Source organism: Peromyscus eremicus, chromosome 1, assembly GCF_949786415.1.
Source record: "Peromyscus eremicus chromosome 1, PerEre_H2_v1, whole genome shotgun sequence".
Lineage (NCBI taxonomy): Eukaryota > Metazoa > Chordata > Mammalia > Rodentia > Cricetidae > Peromyscus > Peromyscus eremicus.
This window is the reverse complement of record NC_081416.1, coordinates 119297844-119325667: the sequence shown is the minus strand read 5'-3', so window position 1 is coordinate 119325667 and position 27824 is coordinate 119297844. Positions and strand designations below refer to the sequence as shown.

The 27824-nt window shown below is 50.0% G+C and overlaps 1 protein-coding gene across 2 annotated transcripts in view; it reads left to right on the top strand.

Annotated features, from left to right (window-relative positions):
• Positions 1-1082: 1082 nt before the first annotated feature.
• Positions 1083-27824, top strand: part of Acan (aggrecan) — a 34784-nt gene continuing 8042 nt past the window's right edge. For both annotated transcript variants that reach the window (XM_059253308.1, XM_059253309.1), the window contains exons 1-11: positions 1083-1152; positions 3809-4192; positions 5821-5995; positions 7618-7745; positions 9165-9458; positions 10810-11214; positions 12298-12472; positions 12883-13010; positions 14135-14428; positions 16240-16455; positions 17460-21170. In XM_059253308.1, the coding sequence (XP_059109291.1) occupies positions 1083-1152; positions 3809-4192; positions 5821-5995; positions 7618-7745; positions 9165-9458; positions 10810-11214; positions 12298-12472; positions 12883-13010; positions 14135-14428; positions 16240-16455; positions 17460-21170 (5980 nt within the window). The remainder of the gene's footprint in view (positions 1153-3808; positions 4193-5820; positions 5996-7617; positions 7746-9164; positions 9459-10809; positions 11215-12297; positions 12473-12882; positions 13011-14134; positions 14429-16239; positions 16456-17459; positions 21171-27824) is intronic.

Below are 27824 nucleotides of genomic sequence, written 5' to 3'. Positions count from 1 at the left end.
TAAGTGTCTGAGGCTGCTGAGTGAGTCCATGGTGGACTGTTTTAATGATATGTTTCTTGTAAATAGTAACAGATGCCAAAACAATAACACAAAGTGTATTGTAGGAAATACATTGTAACAGCCATTTACAGTCATTTCCAGGTATTATGTACCATATGCATAATTATATTCCCCATACTTTTGTACTGGTATGATTGACATGCAGTGAATTTGTTTGTACCAGCGTCATTACAAACAGGACATTGCAGGGTCACTAGGCAATAGGGAGTTTTCACCTCCACTATAAACTTATTGTTATATATGTGCTCCACCATTGACCAAACTGTCGTTCTATACCATTCCATTTTCAGCAGAAGACATACCCTTGTGTGACTGTGTGTAAGAGGGAGGTGGGGGGGGGGGGAGAAAGAAAGGAAGGAAGGAAGGAAAGAAGGAAGGAAGGAAGGGAGGGAGGGAATAAGGACAATGTAAGTGGAAGCTGTGGTCCCCAGAGCTGCAGAGAGACTAGTAAGGAGGCCCAGGGGAGCTGGCTGTCATCTTCAGTTTGAAGCTCCACATGTTCAAGTCCCAGAAAAAGCTTAGGCTTCAGGTCAAGTCCAAAGGGAGGAAAAACCAGCTGGAAGGCCATCAGGGAGGAAGTCTCTCTCCCTCAGGAGAGGGTCCTTTTCCGTTCAAGCCTTCAGGCGGTTGCCTGTGACCTACCCACACTGCAGAGGGGAGGGTCATCTCAGTCTACAGATTCCAGTTTCTATTTGATGCAAAACCCCCAGCAGACACATGAGAACAGTGGCCCCTGAGCATCTGTGGTCCACCTGGCACCTATCATTAGCTCTCGCAGGAATTCCTTAGGATGAGTCTCCACTGGCTAGAAGATGGGAGGACCAATGTACCAGTCACCTTTGAATGAAGCTAAGAAACGACTGAAGGTTCCTGAGGCAAGGATTCTTGGAGGAAACACCCCAGCAACCCACTGCACCCTCTGGTTGTGTGACATGATTTCAGAGCCTTGGGGCATGGATTCTATCACCTTGATGTGCCTTACCTGTCCAAATAACACCTCTGCTCCCTCCTCCAGGTGAACTATGACCACTTTACTATTGGTCTTTGTGACTCTGAGGGTCATCGCGGCAGTGATCTCAGAAGAAATTCCAGGTGAGAACAACTCCAGGCATGGCTTCCTTATTCAGTAGTGGACGAGTGCTGGGTTCTGAGTACAGGATGCAACTTTGTTCCGGGACACAGTCCCCCCTCCCCCTTCTTTTGGCCTCTTCCTGGCCCTGCCCCTTTCTAGCTGCAGTGGGAAGGCACCCACACACGGGCACATAAACCCAGAGCCTGGCGTACAAGCATCCATAGGTGCCCTCTAGCAAGGACAGTTGCTGGGCCTCCTTCACAGAACCCTCTCCTTGGGGGATCTCATTCAGAACGGCTGCACAGTGAGAATGGGGCAGAGAGAAGACACGGAGAACAAAGAGAAAGGCTGTCAGGGAGCGTCAAAGAGGAGGGGAGAACCCAAGGAACACAGGTGAAAAGTCTGGTCTTTCCTCTAGAAGCGAGGGCACAGCCCTGGTGTAAGCCCCCCACCCCTGGCTCAAGGGAAGGGTGAGGAACTTGACACCTGGTGTGGAGATCTGGAATCCCAGGGCTAAACATGTTTGTGAGACCTCCCTCACAGTGCGGGGGACAAGAGGAGACTTGGTCCCTCTTCTTCCCACCCACCCACTGTATCCCAATGCAAAACTCAAGGACTTCAAGGTCGTGGTAAAAAGATTCTGTAGCTAGAGTTTTCCTGCCTGGCCCACAGTCAGGGCAAATCTCTCTCACCTGCCAGTCCCACAGCTACTCAGACCCGACCAAGTAAACACAGAGACTTATATTGGTTACAAACTGTATGGCCGTGGCAGGCTTCTTGCTAACTGTTCTTACAGTTTAAATTAATTCATTTCCATAAACCTATCCCTTGCCACATGGCTCGTGGCTTACCAGGATCTTCACATGCAGCTTGTCATGGTGGCGGCTGGCAGTGTCTCTCTGACTCAGCCTTCCACTTCCCAGCTTTATTCTCCTCCTTGCCCCGCCTATACTTCCTGCCTAGCCAACGGCCAATCAGTGTTTTATTGATTAATCAGCAACACATTTGCCATACATCCCACAGCATGGTCAAATGGAAAGACACATAGTATTTTATTCAGTCACTTATTTGGCCCGATTCACAGTTTTTGAATAGGTAGATGTGGGCAGTAGCTGGACCTCCATTGGTGCTCAGGGACCCACGAATCTCCAGACGCTGGCCGTCACCCAGGGAGATGTGTCCACATCAGCAAGATGGTCCACTGAGAGGGTTAGTTGGAAGCTTTAACAACCACCAAGTTGGACTCAACGGTAGCCTCCAGCTATTCCCAGAGACCACCACTTCAGAGCCAAGCTGTGGCCAGTGGCATCAGGGCTGGGCAGCAATGGAGGTGTTTGTGGAAGGATGGTGGAGTCCGTCCAGACATCAAAAGGTCCAGGCTGGACTCCAGACATTCCTGCCTCACCCCCTCACCCCATCCTTACCCTGCCATGTATTCACCAGCCACATCCATCTTAAACATTTTTATTTCAACCCGTAGGGTGCCCTGAAAGGAAGGGTGCTGTACATTAAAGACCTTCCATGAAAGGTGCTGTGTGGCAGACTGTTTCTCTCTTGTTCCAACAGGATTTGGGAAACACCGCATCTTCTCTATTGACACACTTCATAATTTTTATGTTGTCTAGTCCTACCCAGTCAGATTCCCAGATGTGACTCTACACACGTACACACATGCACACACACGCACACACACATACACACACACACACACACACAGTCTGACCTGTTCTTTCCCCATCTCCTCGCCCTTTACCTCAAAAGCCTTGTCCTCCTACAAGGTCCAGCTGAAACCCAAAGCAGACCTCACAGGGTGGGATGGATACATCTTTGAAATTCTGTATCTCAAATTTAAAGGTTGTGTAGAATTTTGTATGCCCCTTGATAATTATTACACCCCATGTGTTGGATGGTTCTTGCCTCTGTGAGAAAATGTCTCAGGGAAACAGCTTGCTTGTGGCAAGACAGAAACATCATGCCTGAAGGTACAATGGAGGAGAGTTGTCCACCTCCTGGCAGCCTGGAAGCAGAGAGATAGACAGGCAGACAGACAGACACAGACAGACAGAGACAGAGACACACAGAGGAGGGGGGCAGTGAAAAGGATGTGCCTTTCAAATTTACACCTCCAGTGATCCATTGCCCTCCAATGAGGTCCCACATCCCAATTCAGCTCTGAACTGACCAATGGATGAATTCATTGATGAGGCTGGCATCCTTATTATCCAATCACCTCTCAATAACACTGCCAAACTTCCCACACATGGACCTTTTGTGGGGGAACTCATCATATCCAAAATAAATACCCCAATAAATTTTTTTTCTAAAATCTCAGAATCAAACATGTCACTACCCTAAGAACAGGAGTCCTATTTATCTATGGTTTGGCACCCCCTAGGTGTCTGCAGTTTGAGGTCTTGGCTGTGATGTCTCTCCCATGCTCCTCTGGAACCCTTTTCTGGCTCTATGGTTTGTCTTAAGGAGCAGACACCAGGGATCTTGTGGATGCTGATCTGGAGAGAGTGTTGTGGGGCTTCCTGGAAGTCCCCAGGCTCCCCCATGGTGGGCAGATTGGGATTGGAGCCTCTCAGATGGCTGCATTTCCAGGACCTCTGGGTGGCTTGTGGTCTCAATTATCCTAACATGTCTGTAACATGTCCTCTCACCCTTCCCTGACAGACCATGACAACTCACTGAGCGTGAGCATCCCTCAACCATCCCCACTGAAGGTCCTCCTAGGGACTTCCCTCACCATCCCCTGCTACTTCATCGACCCCATGCGTCCTGTGACCACTGCACCCTCCACTGCCCCCCTTGCCCCAAGAATCAAGTGGAGCCGCGTTTCCAAAGAGAAAGAGGTCGTACTGTTGGTGGCCACTGAAGGACAGGTTCGAGTCAACAGCATCTACCAAGACAAGGTGTCATTACCCAACTATCCAGCCATCCCCAGTGACGCCACCTTGGAAATCCAGAACCTTCGCTCCAATGACTCTGGGATCTATCGCTGTGAGGTGATGCATGGCATTGAGGACAGCGAAGCCACCCTGGAGGTCATAGTAAAAGGTAAAGTCCTCCCATGCGGATGCCATGTTGTCTGTAGAAAGAATTGGAATGATATCCTCACCAGTGTGGACCTTGGTGGCTAGCTTTCCTGCTTAGATCCTCTACATACCCATTTTATTCTTGGCTTCCTCTGATGTGGAGCTGGCAATGCTATGCTCTGTGGGTTTGGAACACTGAGGCGGAGCACATAAATGCATCCTGGCATTGGCAGTTTGTGTTTGCCAACAATCCTTGACTTGTTGGGTTTATCAGCTTTTCTTGTTGCTGTGGTCAAATACCCGACAGGAATCAGCTTGGGGGAGTAAGGAGTTATTTTACCTCACAGTTTGAGGAGGTACAATCCACCATGGTGGGGACTATACGGCAGTGGGAGTGTGCAGCAGCTCATCGTACTGCATCAAAAGTCAGGAAGCAGAGAGATGAATCCAAATGCTCAGCTTGCTCCCTTTCTCCTTCTTCTTTTTGTTATTCACTCTGAGACCCCAGACCATGGAATGGTACCACCTACAGTCAGGGTGGGTCTTTCTTCTTCAGTTAATCCTTGCAGATATACCCAGAGGGGTGTGTCCTACAACACATGGGCCTTGTAAGTGTGCCCACTCTGCACCTAAGTGGATGAATCAAATGCCATGTCTGATGTGACCCTAGAAATGAGTGAAAGTGGTTTCCAAACATATCATCCAGGCATCTCCTCCTCCTCCACCACCCCTGTATTCTCAGCTTCAGAGGCTAAAGAAATGGCTGAAGACTCACTCCCTGGTCTCCCTTCTCTCTAAAAGAACTCATTAGAATGTCTCTGATCTACCAGGGACATGGAACTCTCAGTGTCTCCTTCTCTGGGAAAAGAAAAAAAAAAGGGGGAGGGTCCTGGAGTAGCAAAAAAAATTACGAAGAGACAGCTTTTGCCTTAGTTCAAAGAACTTTCTTTTTTTTTTTTTTTTGGTTTTTCGAGACAGGGTTTCTCTGTGTAGCTTTGCGCCTTTCCTGGGACTCACTTGGTAGTCCAGGCTGGCCTCGAACTCACAGAGATCCGCCTGGCTCTGCCTCCCGAGTGCTGGGATTAAAGGCGTGCGCCACCACCGCCCGGCCTCAAAGAACTTTCTTATTGTCAGAATTATTATAGGTTTTCTAGAAGCAATGCCTTGTGAGGAGGTGGCACCCACCCTGTTAAGGTGGTCAGGTGGGATGGGGTAGGGTGGAGAGGAGAGGGGGTTCCAGAAACAGCAAAAGAACCACGTGCAACTTCAGCAGCTGAGGAGTTGCTGACAGCTGATGGCTTTGAAGGTACATCCCCCAGTAGGTTGACCACACTCCAGGGGATGGCCCCACACCCATGAGTATACAGGCCACAAAAGGTGGACTCTGTGGGAGGGGTGGATGGAATATTGGGGGTACAGCTGGAAGGAGTTAGGGAGAGGATTTGGGATAAATGCGATCAAAATACATTGTTTGAATGTATGAAATTCCCCAAGAATTAATAAAATATTATATTAAAGGAGTCAGAGAAGGAAACCATGTCAGCCTGGACCAGAGCTGTCCAGGCTCGCTTTGATTCTTGCCACTGTTTCTCTAGCGCTTCAGGAACCAGAGCTCACACCTCACCCCGCTCTGGTCTGTGTGTCCCCCAGGTATCGTGTTCCACTACAGAGCCATCTCCACACGCTACACGCTGGACTTTGACCGAGCACAGCGGGCCTGCCTGCAGAACAGCGCCATCATCGCCACACCTGAGCAACTGCAGGCTGCCTATGAGGATGGCTTCCACCAGTGCGATGCGGGCTGGCTGGCTGACCAGACCGTCAGGTGAGACCCCCGTCCCCAAGAGAAGAACCGTCAGAGCTGAGGTCCAGGTATCAGAGGCCTAGCAGAATGGGGCAGGCGATGGTGTGGGACACGGACCAGTACTTAGCTAACATGAACATGACCCTGTGGCCAGTCTAGGTTAGAGATCGGGGTCCAGCCTTGTCAACATCCCAGGTCACCATTATCCTCTCTCCCAGGAGAAATAATACCAGCAGCCTTGTTCTGAACTTCAGTACTCCCTTGGCCCGTTTTTTCTGTTGTCGGTGTTTCTTTACTTCTGGTTTGTTTGTCCGTCTTTAACTTGAGAGTTTTATTTATTTTTGTATACTACCTTATTTATGTCCCTTTTTGTAAGACAAGACATGAGTAAATCAAGCAACTAGATGCATCTTTTTCTGAGTGAGTCCTGGGAGCCACATGGCAAGGCAGTGCAGATAGAGGCCTACTTCAAGGACCCCAGAAGAGTGTTCCGAGCCTGCAAAGACAGACTGCCCACCCCATGTGCATCACAGTGCTAGCCCCAGAGCCAACATACAAGGCCTCAGGAAGACAGCTTTGCAAGATTTGGCAGGCCGGGGGATCTTAGGTCACAAGGCCATACAGCATTGTTATGGTTTCATCTCTGATTAAAAGCAACTTGGGGAGGAAAAGGTTCATTTCAGCTTCTTCTAGGTCAGGTTCCATCATTGAGGTAAGTGAGGGCCAAAACACTGGGAGGCAGGAGCCATAGAGGAGTGTTGCTTGTGACTCACTGTCTGGCTCACCCACAGGCCCATGCTCAGTTAGTTTTCTTACACATCCCAGGCTCACCTGTCTAAGGATGGTGCCACTCATGGTAGGCTGGACTCTCCTGCACTAATCATAGATCGAGACAATCTCTCACAGACATGGCCACAGGCTAATCTGGGCATCCCCTCAACTGAGACTTCTCCAGAAGATTCTAGGCTGTGTCAAGTTGACAGCTGAAGCTAGCTGGAACAAACCACCAAAATCAGTAAATAAAAAAATATTGATACGTGAGACAACCATCTAATATGTCAAGAGTTCACATACTGGACTCAGAAAGAGCTAGACTCAAATCCCAGCACTGGAATTTGGAAGCTGTGTGACTTTGAACAAGTCAATTAATATTTCTAGACCTTAGTTTAAGTGTACAATAGAGTCCAGCCCCTGCCTCACTTGGTGACTTAAGACTCAATGGTACAAAGTGGGCACCTTGGCCAAATCCAACGCAATGCATCCTTAGTTTCTGTAAATAAAGTTGTGTTGAAACACAGCCATGCCCCCTTGGTTACATGCTGTGTGTAGCTGCTCCATGCTGCTCCAGTGAAAGTGCTCACCACAGAGGCCTATGGTTTACAAACCCCACAAGACTCTGGCCTTTTACATGAAAGGTGTCTGGCCCCAGAGAGAGTGTGTTTGGTGCCAAGAATACACAGTAACAGGGGCTGTCTCAGCGGTAAGTAGCATTGAGATTGGAAGGGCAGCCGGCGTTCCGAGCAGACGTGGACCGAGGTAGCATCACGCCTTTGTTTCCACCTATGAAGGTGAAGGCTACAAGAACAGTGACCTTGGGCTTCCTCTGTTCCCAGTGTCACACTTCCTTGCTGGCTTCCCAACAGGTACCCCATCCACACTCCTCGGGAAGGCTGCTATGGAGACAAGGATGAGTTTCCTGGAGTGAGAACCTACGGCATCCGAGACACCAATGAGACCTATGATGTGTACTGCTTCGCTGAGGAGATGGAGGGTGAGGCTACACCTCCCGTTAGGAGAAAGCCAGCTCCCTTCAAGATGCGTTTTCCTTCCCATCACCATGCTCACATTTGGGATAGCTACACAAGGCCTCCTCTGGGCCAGGGCCCTCTCTCGGTCCCCTCCTATCACGAAGAGGGATGGTCTCTTGCTGGGATCCTCACTATCCACTTTGGAGGGGTCTCAGTGGCCACAGGCATCTGCAAACCATCTGGTACTCCCACCCAACTCCACGTTCCAACGTCCTCTGGGACTGTGCCTCTTACCCAGAGCCTCAGTATCTCTGGCCAACCCAGCCCTGCCTTAAGGTCAAAGCCAGGCTCAGGACTGGGGTGTAGCTCAGTGGCAGACCCCGGGCTCCATTTCTCACTCAAGAGGGACACCCTAGGCCACTCTGGGTTGGACACCACAGACATATAGTTTCCAGGAAACACTTTTCCCAGCCACTCTCTCTCCACTTTCCTGCCCCCAGCTTGAAGTCCTATGTCAGGCCTTTGGATAGGATGTTTGGGGGAGAAACCGAGGCCATTTCTCTCTTTTATAATGGTACTAATTTTGAACATAGTGTTACCCTGCCATGTAGATGACACCCCTCTCCCATCTGCACCCATTTATCACTCTGGACATCCCCACACTCTCTGAATATGCCTCCCATAGTTCCCAAGCTCCTCCAGCTGGGAGAAAAGTTGGTGGGGACATACTCCAACCTTCTTACCACCTTCCAGTTCTCATCTCAGGAGCCAACCCCTCTACTAAGTAACAAGCTTTTGTGCTCCCATGTTTGACTAACCCAAGACAAATATAACAGTTGGTCTGAACTGCCACTGAACAAGGATACCTGGAATGAGCGATCAGATACCCCCACCCACCCACACACACACCCCAACACAGCATTCTCAAACAACTTTGGCAGGTTTTAGGAAATCTTGTTTAAAAGCTAGCAGACCTAAAATTATCTATAATGGCCTCTTTGGGTACTATTGGCCCTGGTTTGGAAGCCAGTACTCTAAGGGGTCAAAGGTGAGGCCTGCTTTTCTAATCGGAATTTGAATTGGGGATGGTTTCCTAGAAATGGGCGGCGCCTGTGTTAACAGAAAGCTCCCCTAGTGGTGGGAGGATGAACAGCAATCACCCGGGCCACTTGTGCTTCTGATTTCAAGGTTGCTCCACCCCTTGCTCTTTTGGCTGCTTTTCTGTTGCGGGGAACGGGACCTTGTTAGGAGATTGATGTCATCCTACCCAAAAGTCCAGAAAGGAATGGAGACTGGGGCGTGACAGACAAGCTGTGAGATCCTAACGTGGGACCACGGGGAAAAAAAGCATAAACCGCCGAGAAAACATGCGGACCTCTTGGGGACACAGGCTGGTTGGGATGGAAGTGAAACCCTAACCCAGTGCGGTGTGTCCTTCACAGGCGAGGTCTTTTATGCCACATCCCCAGAGAAGTTCACCTTCCAGGAGGCAGCCAATGAGTGCCGCAGGCTGGGGGCGCGGCTGGCCACCACGGGCCAGCTCTACCTGGCCTGGCAGAGCGGGATGGACATGTGCAGCGCCGGCTGGCTGGCCGACCGCAGCGTGCGCTACCCCATCTCCAAAGCTCGGCCCAACTGCGGAGGCAACCTCCTGGGTGTAAGGACTGTCTATCTGCACGCCAACCAGACAGGCTATCCTGACCCCTCATCCCGCTATGACGCCATCTGTTACACAGGTGGGACTGGGGCTGAAGGTGGGGAGGGGGTTCTACCGCCACAGCAGGTCCCAATAAGATCTTGGGAAGGTACCACTGAGTTCCTGAACCCCGCGTTTTTATCATCTCCCTCCCCGTTTTCACTGGTTCTCAAAGCCGAGACGGTGGAGGCCACCGTGGATCCAGCCCTGTCTCATCGGATCCCCACAGAACAGCGTTTAAAGCCTATGTTCAAAGAGTCACTGTTTTCTGGGTTTGATTCCCAGCTCTTCCCCTTTGCTGCATAAAGCTGGCAAAGTCAACACCCTGAACCCCTCTGATAGACAGTAGGATGGTCTGTTAGCCGGCAGGAGCCTGCTGGTACCTTCCCTTTTAATCTGGGTGCACCTAAACAAAGTGTTTCTGTAAGAGTAAGGGAAAGCTCTCTGACTTCATTTGGAAAAATTAGAACAAATTTTTTAAGTAAGTCTTTGTTATCTATTTAACACACCGTAAGTTATAACTGATCCCTAATTCTTGGAGGAGAAAATGAACAACATAAGTTAGGTAAACGTATTGCATACACGTTACAATGTGATTGTTGACAATACAGGGGCAGCTCGTTTCTTATTTCACCTCTACAGCCTGATCATATGTGAAGAGGGACGCCCTCTCTCCCAAAAGCCTCTGTCCACTTTTTGATCATCTCTCCACTCTTTGGAAGTACCACCCTCCTGCACATTCTCTTTTTTAATAACCCCCTTGTGTCTGCCAGCGCCTCATGTGTCCAGGACTCTGAGGCAGGCGGTTCGCCAACAACAGTGCTTGCACAGCTCACCTCTGCAAGACTCAGGAGTCCCCTTTATCACTGGTTCACATCGTCCCATTAGACACGCATGGGGGCGACGTGGTGGCTGGTGGGGAGGTGGAAATGGATTTGATTGATACGCAGTGAGCTGGCTGATCAATATACCATGAGTGTCCCAGCGTGTCTACCAAGTCAGCAACCTCGGGCTTTTATTAATAATTTAACTGCATCTATACTGAATACGTGCAGGATTTTTTCCTGCCATTGTCCCCCAAACAATACACTGCATCAGCTATTGAAATAGCACTTTCTACTGTGTGAGGAATTAGAAGCAACCAAAAGATGGCGTAAGAGTCCAGCAGTGGTGCAGAGGTTATATAAGGGACTCTAGCGTTCTGTGGGAGGTTCTGGAACCACCCTGAGGGTATGGAGGAGCCACATCACTCAGATACCTAGGGCCTTTGTGGTGGGCAGGGCCAGGTGCCTGGCTCCAGCCAAATAGGAGGAAGTTGGGCACATTCGGCTCTGTCTCCTCAGAACAGTCCCAAGCTGAGCACTAACGCCTGTCTTTGCATCCTGTCCCAGGGGAAGACTTTGTAGACATCCCAGAAAACTTCTTCGGGATGGGCGGTGAAGACGACATCACCATCCAGACAGTGACCTGGCCAGACCTGGAGCTGCCCCTGCCCCGAAATATCACTGAGGGAGAAGTCCGGGGCAATGTGATCCTCACCGCAAAGCCCATCTTCGACCTGTCCCCCACTATCTCAGAGCCGGAGGAGGCCCTCACAGTTATCCCTGATGTGAGGGCCACAGCCTTCCCTGAGGCTGAGGAGAGAACTGAAGGGGCCACCAGGCCCTGGGGCTTTCCTGAGGAAAGCACACGTGGGCTGGACTCTGCCACGGCCTTCACCAGTGAGGACCTGGTGGTACAAGTGACCCTCGGGCCAGGTGCAGCTGAAGTCCCTGGCCAGCCCCGCTTGCTGGGGGGTAAGTACACTCCTGGGGGACAGGCAGGGCAGTTAGGTCCACTCTTTGACTACAAATCACTGATTCCAAATGAAGTCATCTGGGGAAACCAAGGTGTATATCAAACAGATGACAGCGCCACGTGGTTCAAAACAAACCAGACCCACTTGAACACCACTGCTCTGGACGACCCCATGGCCTTGCATGGCCTTGTCCTCCCCCCAGGATTAAAAATCAACAACGTTTAGTGAGCAGGCTGAATACAGCTGTTCTGAGGTAGCCTGTGAACTAAGAATGCCTCCACATTCCTAAATAATTGAGGAAAGGGGGTCAAAAGGAGAAAGCTATTTTGTGATACGTGAAAATTATCTAGGTTTCAAATGTCAATGCCCCCAAATAAAGATCAGATCAAAGCCACAGCCACTTGTTTAAGATTTTGTCTGTGGCTAATTCAGGGCAGTTGTGGCTGGGTTGAGCAATTTGTCACAGAAATCACAGGGCCCACAAAGCCTGTTCTAGAGACAAGGTATGATGGTACATATCTGTAATTCCAGCACAGAAGACTGAGGCAGGAGAGTTGTGAGTTCAAGGCCAGTCTGGTTTATATAGCAAGACTCTTTCTCAAGAAGAAGGAGGAGGAGGAGGAAGGGGGAGGAGGAGGAGGGGAGGGAGGAGGAGGAGGAGGAGGAGGAGGAAGAGGAAAAGGGAGAATAGGGGGAAGAAGAGCCCGATATAGTTATCTGTTTCTTTCTGGAAAACACTTGCAGCCCTTGGGCTAGGTAGATGGTGTTCTCTGTACTCAGGAAATATCTCGAGGGGCGGGGATGTCAATCAGTACAGAGCCCAGCTGATCATGAATGCAAATATACAAAAAGAAAGAACATTCTGGTGTAGTCTCCATAAAGGGCCTTGATGGTGTCCCCACCTGGGATAGACAGATGGACCCTGCCATCTCCCATGACACTCACGGCATCACCAAGTAGAACTTCTGGTGGAATTGTCCAGATCTATCCATTATGTCTAAATGGAGGGGCCAAGCTTTGAACAAGCCCCACGAGCATCAGTCTTACCTCTGTTTCTTTCTCCCCTCTCCTTGACACCCAGGAGTTGTATTCCACTATCGCCCGGGCTCCACCAGATACTCTCTGACATTTGAGGAGGCACAGCAGGCCTGCATGCAGACCGGGGCGGTCATGGCCTCACCTGAGCAGCTCCAGGCTGCCTATGAGGCAGGCTATGAGCAGTGTGATGCTGGCTGGCTGCAGGACCAGACCGTCAGGTAAAGGACAAGCTTACCATTCGCAGCCCCCACCAAGAAGCCCCCAGCCTGACACAACATCCAGCAGGGTTCCCCCCACCCTACCCCCGCGTTTTGTGGGTTAATGAACTCACTGGTGATTGCATCGTTCCCTAAATTCCACACATACCCCCAAGCCAAGTCATGTTCTGAAAGATGGTGGCAGGGGCTGGTCATTACCCTCCAAGAGACAAACAGAAGAAGCCCCTGGAGACACTCTCCAAGCACCTCCACACCCTGCAGCTTGACAGAGTGCCTGCCCTCTTGTGTAGAAGACTCTCTTCTGAAGTCTGTCGGATGCTCAAGAGAGTTGATACAAACACATGACCCAAGATGTGCCTTTCCTATCCTCAGGATGGGCCCTCACCCCCCCTTCCCCTCCTCTTTCACAGATACCCCATTGTGAGCCCTCGGACCCCATGTGTGGGCGACAAGGACAGCAGCCCCGGGGTCAGGACCTATGGCGTGCGCCCGTCATCAGAGACCTATGATGTCTACTGCTACGTGGACAAGCTTGAGGGTATGGACTGTATTACCACATTCCCATCTCCAGACCCGCAGGGACTAGGGGAGAGTCACGAAAGGGATAGACTTGCCACCACCCACCCAGGCCTGCTCCCACACGGCTTTCCAGGTGGAAGAGGCCCACCCACCCCTCATCTCTTTCAATTCAAGCACCTTCTCCCCACCAAAGGCTCATATGATGTCCCCCTCATGTTGTAGTGGGACATTGGTCCTAGAAGGCCTTGCGTTCGGTGGCTGAATTGATTGATTTCTAGTAAATAAATGTTAGATGCACCTCCTGCCTTATAGAGTCTGCCCGTGAACAAACCTGAGGCTGTGAGAATTCCTGTAGCCCCAAACCGCTTCAACTCTCTGTAATTCAACACTGCTCAAGCTCATTCAACGACACACCTCCATGAATGTCACCAAATTGCTTTCCACTGACCTCAATTTGAAAATTGCCAGTGTTCTAGAAAAGTTTAAGCACGGCCACTCACCCTCTGTAAGCCTCAGTTCCCCCTCTGTAAAACACTGCTGCTTTATACACACATTCGAGGTTTTTCTGAATATTGAGACACGTAAAAAGTACCTGGTATAAACAAATGCTGGGTAGATGTGAGCTCCCTAACCCAGATAGGGCCCTGGGTGGTATGTGGGTGCTGAGACCCCAGAGGAATGTGAGTCAGGTCTATGGTAGTCACTGAGCTCCATGGGGGAATCAGGGAGCTAAGAGCACTTGGGGTTTGGGTAGCCAGCTGAGGCACCTCTATTTGTCAAAGGAAGGGTATCTAGGTATGATTGGAGAGCCTAAATAAGAAGGGTAGAAGCCAAGTCCCCAAAGACTGACTAGCTCACCCCAGCTCAACTGTGGCATTGTGTTTTCTAGCAAAGGATGTCCCAAATCCCAGGAAATTCCCACTCAGCACAAAGTGGAGCCCCTGGTCTCTATTGCCCAGGATCCCAAGGGATCTAAGGGGTGTGGCCTTGGGGGTGTGACTGAGTGGGGCTGGGACCTATAGGATTGTGTGCCACATAGGTGGGTGATCAGCCCTGGTGAGCAGGGTAGGGGTGCCAGGAGTTCTGTCCCAGGGCAGTGGGAACAGGACTCTTCCATCACACTGCCATTGTCTCTGTCCCCAGGGGAAGTGTTCTTCGCCACACGCCTCAAGCAGTTCACCTTCCAGGAAGCGCAGGCCTTCTGTGAAGCCCAAAATGCCACCTTGGCCTCCACTGGCCAGCTCTACGCTGCCTGGAGCCGTGGCCTGGACAAGTGCTATGCTGGCTGGCTGGCAGATGGCAGCCTCCGATACCCCATCGTCACCCCTCGGCCTGCCTGCGGTGGGGACAAACCGGGCGTGAGAACTGTCTACCTCTACCCCAACCAGACCGGCCTCCCAGACCCATTGTCCAGGCACCATGCCTTCTGCTTCCGAGGTACCGCAGTCACCCCATCTGCCTGGGAGGACTTCCTTACTGCGTCTTCTATAAATAGTGGCAAAATGGTCCCTACTTCAAAGAAAGTTGCATACAAATACTAATTGGGGTAGTGTATGAGAAACACTCCATATGTGTTTATATACAATGTTACATATTGTTTTAATTTGTATATTCTTGTCAAGTTCTCGTCTTGTAAATACTTTTGTAATGAGTTAATCAAATAATCCTGGCATCCTTTGTCAAGCACTGCCCACCTACATGCTTAATTGACACATTGTATAGGCACTACCACTGTAGTATCAGCCATCATTACCAGCTAGACAGTCGAGAGTGAGATGCTAGGCTCTGATTGGTTGAATTCTCACAGCATCCATATAGGGTGATGATGCCACCCACCAGAATGGAGATTGGAGGCTACCTGTTTTCAGCATAACACATCAAAGCTGCGTGTCCTTATAACTTCTTGTGAATCCAGAATTACTTTAACTTTTCAAGATTTATTTTTACCAATTTTTAATTGTGTGCTTGGAGAGTGGGTACATGCACGTGAGGGCAAGTGCCCCTGGAAGCCAGAGGCATCAGATACCCCTGGGGGTAGAGTGCAGATAGTTGTGGGCTGCTGTCATGGGTCCTGGGATCCAAACTCAGGTCCTCTGCAAGAGGAATACACATTCTTCACCACTGAACCAGCCCTCCAGAATTGTTTTTAGCTAATGGGAGAAAAACTGATGGCCTTCAACTTTCCCGGACTTCTAGGGACACTTTTTAACTTTATTTATTTATTTATTTATTTATTTATTTATTTATTCACTCATTCATTCATTCATTTATTCATTTATTTGTATTTTGAGAAAGGGTCTCATGTTGCCAAGGTTGGCCTTGAACTCCTGATCCTCCTGCCTCAACTTCCTGTTGCCCTTGTCCCAGACTAGGTCTTTACAGTGGGCAACAGAGGTCAAGCAAGTAAACCCTCCCAGTAAATTTCCAACCATAACTTCCACCACCCACCCCAGACCTTCAGGGGACTCAAAGATCTTTTTTGTTTGCTTATTTGGCTGTTTGTTTTAAGACAGAGTCTCGTTATGTAGCCTTGGCTGGCCTGGAACTTGCTGTGTAGACCAGGCTAGCCTTGAACTCATGGAGATCTGCCTGCCTCTGCCTCCCAAGTGCTGAGATTAAAGGTGTGTGCCACCATGCCAGGCTTTAAACCTCTCATCACCCTGCAGAGAGGTTCTGTTTCCTTCCTGACCTTCCCCAGGTCAGGGGCTTCCCCCCAATCAGAAGTTACCCTGCCCACTGCCAATGCCATGACAGCTGTGTGGAATTTAAAGATGAGCCTCTCATTTAGGGAACTGGCACACTCAGAACCTAGCTCTGCCTTTGAGGTGGGCAGTATCATGTTAGATCTTGAGCAGAAAGACTAGCCCTGGTAATTCTAAGCCATTGACCTTGGGCGAGTCACATAACAAGTCCCCACATGTTAGATGAATCTCTTGTTTATTGAGGTAAAACGTGTTTATAAGCATAAAGGTTTTATTTGGGTCCAGCATATACAATGGACTGTGGAGAGCGACATCCCAGACCACTCAGTCCTAAGCTGCTGGGGACAGAGGATACACCGTGGCATTATACAATAGATACAAATGGCAAACAGCTATCCTGCTGACTTAGAGGTTGGAGTGGGTCAGCAAGGCTCTTTGTACTGGCCAGGTGTCCCTCAGGACTCCCCTTGCTTCTCTGGTCCTGAAGGGCAGGGTGGAAATGGGCTCCTGTTAAAGGCAGGACCTCACCTCCCACATCTCCTTCAGGTGTGTCAGTGGTGACCTCTGCAGGACAAGAAGAAGGCGGCATTCCCACATCACCCTCCGACATAGAGGACTGGATCGTCACTCAGGTGGGGCCTGGTGTGGAGGCTGTCCCATTGGAGACGGAGCCAGCAGCAGGGCCAGGTTTCACCACTGAATCAGAAAAACAGACTGAATGGGAACCAGCCTACACCCCAGTGGGTACATCCCCACTGCCAGGTAGGTAAACCTGGGCTCTGGAGCGTGCCCTGAAGCCATGCACACTAAACCCACACACCTGCCTGATATGGAATGCCCAGGTGAGGGTGGGAGTCTGGTGGGCGGCCTTGAATTTGCTATAGCGCCCAGGCAGGTCTTGAACTTGGAATTCTCCTGACTCAGTATCCTAAATAGCTTGGATTACAGGTCTGCACTACCAAGCCCAGATATAAGCTGTTTTGAAAATACCAACAAAAACAAGGCAGGGTTGGGGGTAATGCAACCATATTTTAAATGGTGAGGGTGTTTTGATTTTCTTCTTTTCAGATCCACTTTAATAATAGGCCCCTCAGCTTGAGAATTAAGGCATCTTTATAGACAGCACCCCCTGGCCCTCCTAACCTGGAGATGGCTTCTCCCACTCCAACAGCACCAGCATCGTTGGGAGGGCTTAGGAAAACAGTCCCTAATCTTAGACACTCTGCTTCTCTATCAGCAGAGGGCTGGGGTGGGGGCCCGGAATTTGCTTGTTGACTAAGACCCCAGGAGACACTGAGGATGGTCGCCCAGACCACACTCTGAAAACTATGAGTTAGATATAAGAGATAATATGGAAACACTTGAAGGGGGAACTTGGTTCTCTTCCATGGTGGCCCCCACGTCCAGTGGGTAGTAGAGAAGGTGGCCCTTCAAGTCCCCAAAAAGTAGAGTTCATATAGCCTGTGGCCCTGGGGTGTAGCAGGAGCTTCCCAGTCCGCTCTCCTCCTTATATCCACCCATCTGCCCTTCCTTTTCTCTTCCCTTCCTTCCTCCATCTTTCTCCTGTCTCTTTTTTCCTTCCTTCCTCTCTCCCCTTCCTGCCTCCTTTACCAGAGCACTTCAACAAACCCCTTAGCAGTCATCTGGCATGTGCGCTCCTGAAAGACATTTTCTGTGGGCGGGAGGGAGTTCAGATCACGTATGACTTTGACACGGAGCAGAGTTCGCCATTCCACGATTCACCTTGGCTGCCTTCTTTCCTCCAGGGATCCCTCCCACGTGGCTTCCCACCATCTCAGCAGCAGAGGATCACACTGAAATCCCCTCTGCCTCAGAAGTGCCTTCCACCTCAGAGGAGCCATATACAACATCACTTACGTCGCCAAGTGGGACGGAGCTGCCCGGCTCTGGGGAGGCATCAGGGCCACATGGCATCAGTGGTGACTTCACAGGCAGCGGAGAAGCTTCAGGACACCTTGACTCCAGTGGGCAGCCATCAAGGGGCAGTGAAAGTGGACTTCCCTCTGGTGACCTCGACTCCAGTGGCCTCAGCCCCACAGTGAGCTCAGGCCTGCCTGTAGAAAGTGGACTGGCCTCAGGGGATGGAGAAGGAGTGGCGTGGTCCCACACTCCCACAGTTGGCAAGCTGCCCTCTGGAGGTGAGGGCCTAGAAGGCTCTGCCTCTGGAGACCTTAGCGGGTTGCCTTCTGGAAGGGAAACAATAGAAACTTCTGCTTCTGGAGCAGAAGATATCAGCGGGCTTCCTTCTGGAGGAGATGGTCCAGAAACTTCTACCTCTAGAGTAGAGGATGTCAGCAGGCTTCCTTCTGGAGAAGGTCTAGAAACTTCTACCTCTGGAGTAGAGGATGTCAGTGGGATTCCTATTGGAAGAGAAGGTCTAGAAACTTCTACCTCTGGAATTGAGGATGTCAGTGGAATTCCTACTGAAAGAGAAGGTCTAGAGACATCTGCCTCTGGAGTAGAGGACCTCAGTGGACTTCCTTCTGGAGAAGGTCCAGAAACATCTACCTCTGGAATAGAGGACATCAGTGTACTTCCTACTGGAGGAGAAAATCTAGAAACTTCTGCTTCTGGAGTGGGAGATCTGAGTGGACTTTCCTCAGGAGGAGAAAGTCTAGAAACATCTGCTTCAGGTACAGAGGACGTCACCCAGCTTCCTACTGAAAGAGAAGGTCTAGAGACCTCTGCTTCTGGAGTAGAGGACATCAATGTGCTTCCTACTGGAAGAGAAAGTCTAGAAACTTCTGCCTCTGGCGTAGAGGATGTTAGTGGACTTCCTTCTGGAACAGGAGGTCTAGAAACTTCTGCCTCTGGCATAGAGGACTTTACTGTGCTCCCTACTGAAGCAGAAGTTCTAGAAACTTCTGCCTCTGGAGCAGAGGATGTTAGTGGACTTCCTTCCGGAACAGGAGGTCTAGAGCCTTCTGCCTCTGGCATAGAGGACATTAGTCAGCTCCCTACTGAAGCAGAAGGTCTAGAAACTTCCACCTCTGGAGGCTATGTCAGTGGGATTCCTTCTGGTGGAGATGCTATAGAAACCTCTGCTTCTGGAGTAGAGGGTGTGAGTGGACTTCCTTCTGGAGGTGATGGTGTAGAAACTTCTGCCTCTGGAGTGGAGGATCTTGGTCTTTCTACCAGGGAAGGTCTGGAGATTTCTGCTTCCGGAGAAGGTGTTACTGGTTCTCCTTCTGGAAGAGAGGATCTAGAGCCCTCTGTTTCTGGGGTGGGTGATGACCTCAGTGGACTTCCTTCTGGAAAAGAAGGCCTAGAGACCTCGGCTTCTGGAGCTGAGGACCTTGGTGGGTTGCCTTCTGGACAAGAAGATTTGGTAGGTTCTGCTTCTGGAGCCCTGGACTTTGATAAGGTTCCTTCCGGAACTCTAGGAAGTGGCCAAACTCCAGAAGCAAGTGGCCTTCCCTCTGGATTTAGTGGTGAGTATTCTGGAGTGGACGCTGGAAGTGGCCCATCCTCTGGCCTGCCTGACTTCAGTGGACTTCCGTCTGGGTTCCCAACTGTCTCCCTAGTGGACAGTACCTTAGTGGAAGTGGTCACAGCCACCACTGCCAGTGAACTGGAAGGAAGGGGAACCATTGGCATCAGTGGTGCAGGAGAAGTATCAGGGCTGCCCCTCAGTGGGTTGGACAGTAGTGGGGACATTAGTGGTCTCCCTTCAGGAACTGAACTCAGTGGCCAAGCATCGGGGGCTCCTGGAGTCAGTGGAGAAACATCTGGATATTTTGATGCTAGTGGACAGCCATTTGGGTCTCCTGACATCAGTGGGGGAACATCTGGGATTCCTGAAGTCAGTGGGCAGCCATCAGGGATTCCTGACACCAGCGGGACCTCTGAAGTGACTGAGCTTAGTGGACTGTCCTCTGGACAACCGGATGTCAGTGAAGAAGGCTCTGGAGCTCTCTTTGGCAGTGGCCAGACCTCCGGCATAACTTCCGTGAGTGGAGAAACTTCTGGGCTTCCAGATCTCAGTGGGCAGCCCTCAGGGTTGCCGGCGTTCAGCGGAACAACACCCAGAACCCCAGACCTAGCTTCTGGCACCATGAGTGGTAGTGGGGACTCTTCTGGCATCACATTCGTGGACACTAGTCTTGTCGAAGTGACCCCTACCACATTTAAAGAAGAAGAAGGCTTAGGATCTGTGGAACTCAGCGGCCTCCCTTCAGGGGACATGGATCTGTCCGGCACGTCTGCGGCGGTGGATATCAGTGGACAATCTTCTGGGACAATTGATTCCAGTGGATTCACATCCCCAGCTCCAGAACTCAGTGGCCTCCCAAGCGGAGGAGCCGAGGTCAGTGGAGAATTCTCTGGAGCTGAGGCTGGCAGCAGCTTGCCCTCCGGAGCGTATGCTGGCAGTGAACTTGCCTCGGCTCTCCCTACTGTGTCGCTTGTAGACAGAACTTTGGTGGAATCTATAACCCAGGCTCCCACGGCTCAAGAAGCTGGAGAAGGGCCTTCGGGCATTTTGGAACTCAGTGGTACCCATTCTGGAACACCAGACATGTCTGGGGACCTTTCTGGGTCTTCGGACCTAAGCACCCTGCAGTCTGGGCTGGTGGAACCCAGCACAGAGCCACCGAGCTCTCCGTATTTCAGTGGGGACTTTTCTAGCAGCACTGATGTAAGTGGAGAATCCGTGGCTGCCACAGCCGGCAGCGGGGAAGCCTCGGGGCTTCCGGAAGTCACTTTAATCACTTCAGAGTTAGTGGAGGGTGTGACTGAACCAACTGTTTCCCAGGAACTTGGCCAAGGGCCTTCTGTGACATATACTCCCGGGCTCTTTGATGCCAGTGGGGAAGCCTCAGCGTCTGAGGACCTTGGCGGAGCTGTGACAAACTTCCCTGGGTCTGGGGTAGAAGCATCAGTCCCAGAAGCCAGCAGCGAGTCCTCCTTGGCTTACCCTGAGGCTGGAGTGGGAGCGTCTGTTGCCCCCGAGGCCAGCAGTAAACTGTCTGGGTTCTCAGATCTGCATGAAATCACCTCTGCTTCCCACGAAGCAGATCTGGAGGTGACAACCTCAGGCACCGAGGTGAGCAGCACCGAGGTGAGCAGCACCTCATGGACCTTTCAGGAAGGCACCAGGGAGGGGTCTGCTGCTCTGGAAGTGAGTGGAAAATCTACCACTACCTCCAGTGTGGACACAGACACTTCGGGCATACCTTCTTCTGCCATTCCCGTGGCTTCCGGAGACAGGACCGAAGTCAGTGGAGAATGGTCTGATCACACCTCAGAGCAGAATGCTGCCATCAGCACCACTCTCCCAGAGTACGAGCGGGCCCAGCCTACCCAGAGCCCTGCAGAGACACATCAAGAGATCGAATCCCCGATCCCCTCATACTCAGGAGAGGAGGCCCAAACAGCAGAAACAACCATATCCCTGACAGACGGCCCCAGCCCCTCCTCTCCAGAAGGGTCAGGGGAAGCAGAGTCAACAGCAGCAGGTATGTTTGGGGTTGTTTTCCCTTTCACTGTGTGGGGTGCGAGCAAGTGTGATCCAGAAGGAGTTGTGATATGTTCAAAGGTCAGCTGGGCAGTGTCAGAGAATACTCTAAACCTCTCTGAGCCTTATCCATGAAGCCAGAGTGATACCAGAGAATACTAAACAGCATAGAGCTGTGAACAAAGCAAGCCCTGAGCTTCATGCCGCGCTCACAGTGTGAACTTGGGGAGATGAGAGGCTTACTTCCGTTGGGGTTAGCTCACGTGACCATTCATGTGTGGGCTCCCCCATCCGTGCTTGGCACAGGGAGACAGTACCTATTTAGGTAGTGATAGAACGTATGTTCACATAGCTGTCCCCAAGTGAGTGTGACATGACGGACTACGTCTGCTAGTGGCGTTTATGTCCAAATATGTATTTTGTGTGGGGCTAAAACCTGCCCTATCTCAGGGCTCTGTCCTGACTTTAAACTCTATGTCCCCATCCCACCCCAGTCCACCAGGACCACCCTGTGCTGTTCCTACGCGTCTCCTCACCCTCTCCCAGGCACCAAGCTCCAGAAGCTCTAGACTGGAGGACACCTTGATCCTCCCACCATGTTGGGACAGTTTTCACAGTCAGAGAAAAAGCACCCCACATGTTGGGGGCTGGATGTACAGGAAGGCAGAGTCGCCAGGAGTGAGCTGACTCAAAGCCATCCTCATCCCCGAGCCATGAGGGCTCAGAAGCTGTTTTGGTCTCCAGGCAGCTGGATTCTTGACACTCACTCATCCTCTAGATTCTGAATAGAGGAGCCCTGCGGCCCAGGGACCTACCTGGAAACATGCTTGTGGCCCATGGCAAACACTGTGACATAGGGAAGCCCTCATTAGCTATGAGGGTACAGACAGGTACTAGACTGACTCCTGCAGTCTCCAGAGCGGGACTCATGCAGAAATTGACCAAGGTTAGCTGGGAAGGAGAGGTAGACAGTGACAGGGACAGAAGACTTAAGTTAAACACTACTCATCTTTCCAGAGCATCTAATTGAAAAGAAGATTAGGAGAAAAAGAGTCAAGGTCAGCCATGCACTTCATTAGTAGTCTTCTGTTAAGCCATTGGTTGTCTCGTGAGTAGAATTCAAAATACTTTTGTATTCTGAAGGTAAGGTGAGACTTGGAGGGCTGAGGAGATGGCTGAGTCAGTAAAGAACTTGCCATACAATCATGAGGACTTGAGTTCAGATCCCCAGCACCCCTGTAAAAACCTGGGTATGTGGTGCCCATCTAACCCCAGCCCTGGCCAAGGGGGAATATCACAAGAGGAGCCCTAGATCTCTCTGGCCAACTAGTCAGCTAGTCTAACCAAACTGGTAAGTTCCAGGGTCGATGAGAGACCCTGTCTTAAAAAGTAACATGGAGAGCAAGAGAGGAATACACAAATTGTCAGCCTCTGGCTTCCACCACTCACATTTACACATGCAAGAGCACTTGCATGCACACATATGCACATACCCACACGAACACACACACACACACACACACACACACACACACACACACACACACATCAAACAAGCAAACCTTGAGACTTCAAAGAAATGTTGAATTTGGGGTGAATATCAGTAGAACAGACACTCCTCTCCCTTGGTGTAATTCCTGATGAGAGTTGTCTCTCATCATAAAAGCAAACCCCATCAGAAGAGCCCCTGTAGCCCTCCAGGTTTGGGCTGGATCTAGGTCCTCTTCTTGCCTCTAAAAACTTAGAAATTTGCAGCTGTGACCAGTGGCATATTTCCCATGGACTCCTTCAACCTTCCTAGTGCTGTGACCCTTTAATACTATTCCTCATATTGTGGTGATTCCCCCCAACCATGAAATTATTTTCGTTGCTACTTTATAACCGTAATTTTGCTACTGTTATGACTCGTAATGTAAATATCTGTGTTTTCCAATGGACTTAGGTGACCTCTGTGAAAGGTTTGTTCAATCCCCCCTCCCCCAAGGAGTCGTGACCCATAGGTTGAGAACCACTGCCCTAGAGGTTTTGCCTGTCTTTTGCCATGGGCCAGGAGCTGGTGAGTGGGTGAGGAATGTGAGGATCCTCTGATTGGAGGTAGCTCCCCAAAATGAGATGCTCAGACTCCACCTGCCACTGTATGGACACTTCTCATTCATCTCTTCAGTATCTAATGCCTTCAAGTGCCAGTGCCTTCAAGCCCATGCTCTTGAGTTAAGTCTCTCCACCTCCCTGATGTCCTTGTCCCCAGTCTCTCCCTACTAAGGCAGGGGCTCTCATAAAGAGTCTTCATTCCTGAGACACACTCAAAAATGAAGAAATGAATCCTAGGGGAAACCCAACTAACTAGGTTTACCTGATGGCCAGGACCCAAGCCTCAGCAGCCTTTACATCCAACACAAAAGATTCTGCATCCTTAGATATTAATATATACACCTATTAATGTCTCGCTGTGTAGTACACCCTCATATATAGTGAACATGTTTCATACTTGGCACATACATGCTAAATAAAACAGTAGGCAGCTATCTACCCAATCTTCCCTTCACTGGGGTCACTCTCTACAAGCCAGAACCAGAGGGCATGGTGGGCCCCCAAGGACAGAGAATGTGGACTTTTCTTACTGCCCAAGGGACAATATTTCCTTAAGGCCCTAATGACTATGAGGTCAAACGCTCTGTTCCTGGTCACTCCATTCTCAGTAACTCCTTCCAACCTACAAGAGTCACAAGCAAGACTTGTGACCTCAGTTGGGCATAGTGCACACCTGTAATCTCAGCTCTTGGGAGGCTGGAGCAAGAGGAGGCCAGCCTGAGCTACATAGTGAGATTCTGAGGTAGGGGACCTCATGTCCTCAGCAGCCCTAAAGTTAGCAAAAAAGTAAATAGCAATAGAATTTATTCTTCTTCTCAGTATAGTGGCTCTTACCTATATTCCAAGACCCAGCACTCAGGAGGCTGAGACAGGAGGATTGCCAAGAGTTCCAGGCCAGCCTGGGCTACAGAGTGAAACACTGTCCAAAAATAATGGAAAAGAAGGAAGAGTGGAAAGAAGAGACATTAATGATCCACTGTAAGAACAGCCTTTCCAATTCCCTGTATCTCCCTCACTCTCTGTCCTCACTGCAGAGGAGACACTAACGATCTGCTATAAGGACAGCCTTTCCGATTCCCTGTATCTCCCTCATTCTCTGACCTCACTGCTCGCACCTCAGATCCTTCCAAGGGCCACAGGTACCAAGATGCAACATTATCCCTCTGATATTTGAATATCCAGGGGTTCCTCTCCCAAAGGGAGGTACTAGATTTGGTCCTAAAAGAAAACATTTGGTACTGACTGTCACCTGGCTTAGTCAGTGTTCTGTCCATAAACAAGTTCTTTTTCAATCTATAATTTATTTATTTTTATTTTATGTGCATGCAGGTGTTTTGCCTGCATGTATGTCTGTGTAAAGATGCCGGATCCCCTGGAATTGGAGTTATAGACAGGTGTGAACTGCCATGTGGGTGCTGGGAATTGAACCTGGGTCCTCTGGAAGAGCAGCCAGTGCTCTTAACTGCTAAGCCATCTCTCCAGCACCCCCCCATAAACAAGTTCTTGATAAATTAGTAATTAGTACTTTTGACTTCATAATAAATATCTGAAACTGGGTGTGGGGATGCACACCTATAATCTCAGTACTTAGGAGACTGGGGCAGGAGGATCAGAAGTTCAAGGTCATCCTGGGCTCCACAGTGATTTGAAGCCAGCCTAGGGTAAATTAAACCCAATCTTGAAATAGATACAATGAGATATAATAATAATAACAACAACAATATAACAATAATGAAACATCGCTTTCATGAGTGCGCAGATTCTCAATCTGGTCCAGTTAAAAATTAGCAGCCTCAGGGCTGGCGAGATGGCTCAGCAGGTCAAGGCGCTTGCTGCCAAACCTGACCGCTTGAGTTCAATCCCCAGGACCCACGAGGGTGGAAGGAAGTAACACAACTCCCACAGGTTGGCCTCTGACCTCCACCCTCATGCCATGGCAAGCACCTCCCCTCCACACACACGTTAATTAATTAAATGTAATAAGAACGAGCAACCTCTTCCCGCCTTGTTACTGACACACAAAATAGGCTCTGACTGGAGCCTCCATCTCCATGCTGCTTGGAATTGCTTGGGGAGCTCCTGAGAGGATCCTGTCTGGGCTCCACCCTGAGCTGTGCTGAGGCTGTTGGTTGGTCTGGAGAGGAACTCGACCACCAGCATCTTTTTTAAAGTCTTTTGAAAAAGAATTAATATTCCAATGGCTATGAAGTGTAGCCACGGTTGAAAAATACTGCTCTAACCAGATTTCACATCTGTTTCACTGTGCATCCAAGGCTGGCCTCAAACTCATGGCCATCCTCCTGACCTCAGCCTCTTCAGTATTGAAATCCCAGGTGTGAACCATCATACCCAACAGATAGATATAATAATAGATAATACAATATAATAATAACAGATAATAGATAATATAATAACAGATATAATACTATATACTTCATTTTACCAAAGAGTCCATAAGCAGCAACTGACTTGAAAAGGCAGCATAGTGAAGATACATTTAAGATCAACTTTTAAAATAGAGAAGACTTGAAATGTACAAATAATAATAGCCTACTTTTAAATGTAAAGACCATTCTTTTAAAATGCAAATTGAGATTGATAAATACACTTTGGTAATCCTTCTCTCTTCTGAGTGAGATGCCCAACCAGATAGTCAGAATCTAAAAGTATTTATTAGGGTCAGGATTTTTTTTTTTCTGTGTTTGAGAAATCTCCCATCCTCATCTCTGGAAAGCTGTGTCCAGGGTCATCCACTACAACTGCACAGGCTATGCACTGAGTAGCTTAAAGAGTGCCGTGGGTGCTGTGGGGTTTCGTTTGTTTGTTTTTGTTTGTTGAGTGATGAAGCATTTGGTTGAGCTATCATTTGAGGAGAATCACCTGCGATCACTCTCCACTCAGCATTTTCCATGAGTCATCAAAAACTCTTGTTCACTTGGAGGCCATGAACTCTGATTTAGGCCAAACCTGCATAAGACCTACTCAAAGTGGAGACCTGGCGTGTCTGAGTTAGATGCCAAAGCATTGGCAGGTCTGTCTCCTTCAGACTTTCCTGGGAGGCCCACAGTTGTTGTCTTTAGTTAGAGACATTGCTTGGGGGCCTTGCTCAAGAAGCACACAGTGCCCTGTCCCGTTCAGTGACCACACCTAAGTTCTTGGGAAAGAAAATATACATGGTAACAAGATGCTGACAGTCCGAGGGCCAGGTCTCCCTTCACCCGGGACAGAGGCACAGCTTCCTGTCTCATTTCCTGCCTCTCCTCCGTCCCTCTCAATCTGCATCCTAGACTTGCCAATGTGGGCAAGTCATTTCACTTGTCTCCCTGCCACCAGAGACATAAGAGTGTCCATACACGCCACTGCACCGTGAGAACCATAACAGGAAAAGGGGTCCACAGCATCCAATCTTAAATGACACTGGTCCCCTCCCTTCCTCCCTCCTTCCATTAAGGCTGCCATTACCGGGGCCATCCCTCTCCACACCTGCTGACACCTTGTCCAGAACCCCCAAGAAGGTCCCCACTACCGCTTCTCTTAGTCCCAATGACCAGCAGATGTCCCAAATACCTGACACAGAAAGCTGTGCAATCAGGTCCAGAATGGCTTATGCAAGAAGAGGAAGTGAGGTGCTCAAGCGCTTCTGAGCAAGCCCTTACGGGACAGTGGCCCTCTTCCATTGTGCAGAGGCTCACTTGGCCTCTCTAAGTACCCAATGCTATACAGTTCTCAGGACTGTGCGTGTCTCTTCCTCATCTTGGTATTCAGGTCCCTGAAACAATGATCAAACTTCGTACCCTGGCTAAATACAGAAGGAAAACAACACAACTTCTCATATCCCAGGCCAGATAAGAGCCCTCCCTAAGCTTTTGTGACATTTGGAAGCCACCTGGCCTGGCCTCCACCAGGCCTCTGCCTTTCCTGCCCTTTGTCTCATGGTTTGGCCAAGGACCCCAGAGTTGATGTCTGGCTCTTTTACCCGGAGGCCACCCCATCCCTGCTCTGTACAACTGCTTTAGCGTCTCCATTTGCTTAACCCTCTTGCCCTGGTGCTTCCCATCTCCATAATGAAGTTAATGGACAAGAGAGAACACAACCAGCTTTCCTGAAAGCAAGAGAGCTGCCCCCAGCTTCCACTCTGCCAACTGACCTGACCTATTGCTGCTACTGCTGCTGCTGGGAATCCTGGTGCATGCTGGGAAACCAAGTGCATGCCGGGATTTCAGTCAGTTCCTCCATGCATTTTGGGGTTGCTTGGAACTGTGAGTTTCTAATCCATGGCGTGTGCTTCTTGAAATGAAGCTAAGAACTTCACAGGAAGAGAAGAGATGCCAGTGATATGGAGAAGAGGAGCGGCACAGGTAGAGCACGGTACCTGAGAACCAGGGATTCTCGTGCCACTGATTGCATAGACTTGACCAAGATGACCCAGAGCTTGAAGATCCAGAGGCAAGTGCATTGGCCATCCTAGCATAGGACTGACGTAAAGGTCTAGATTGCTGTTATAGGTGGCAAGATCTAAGTTCTAGGACGAGTTAAAGTCCTGCTCTGAAGTCAAGACTCTGCT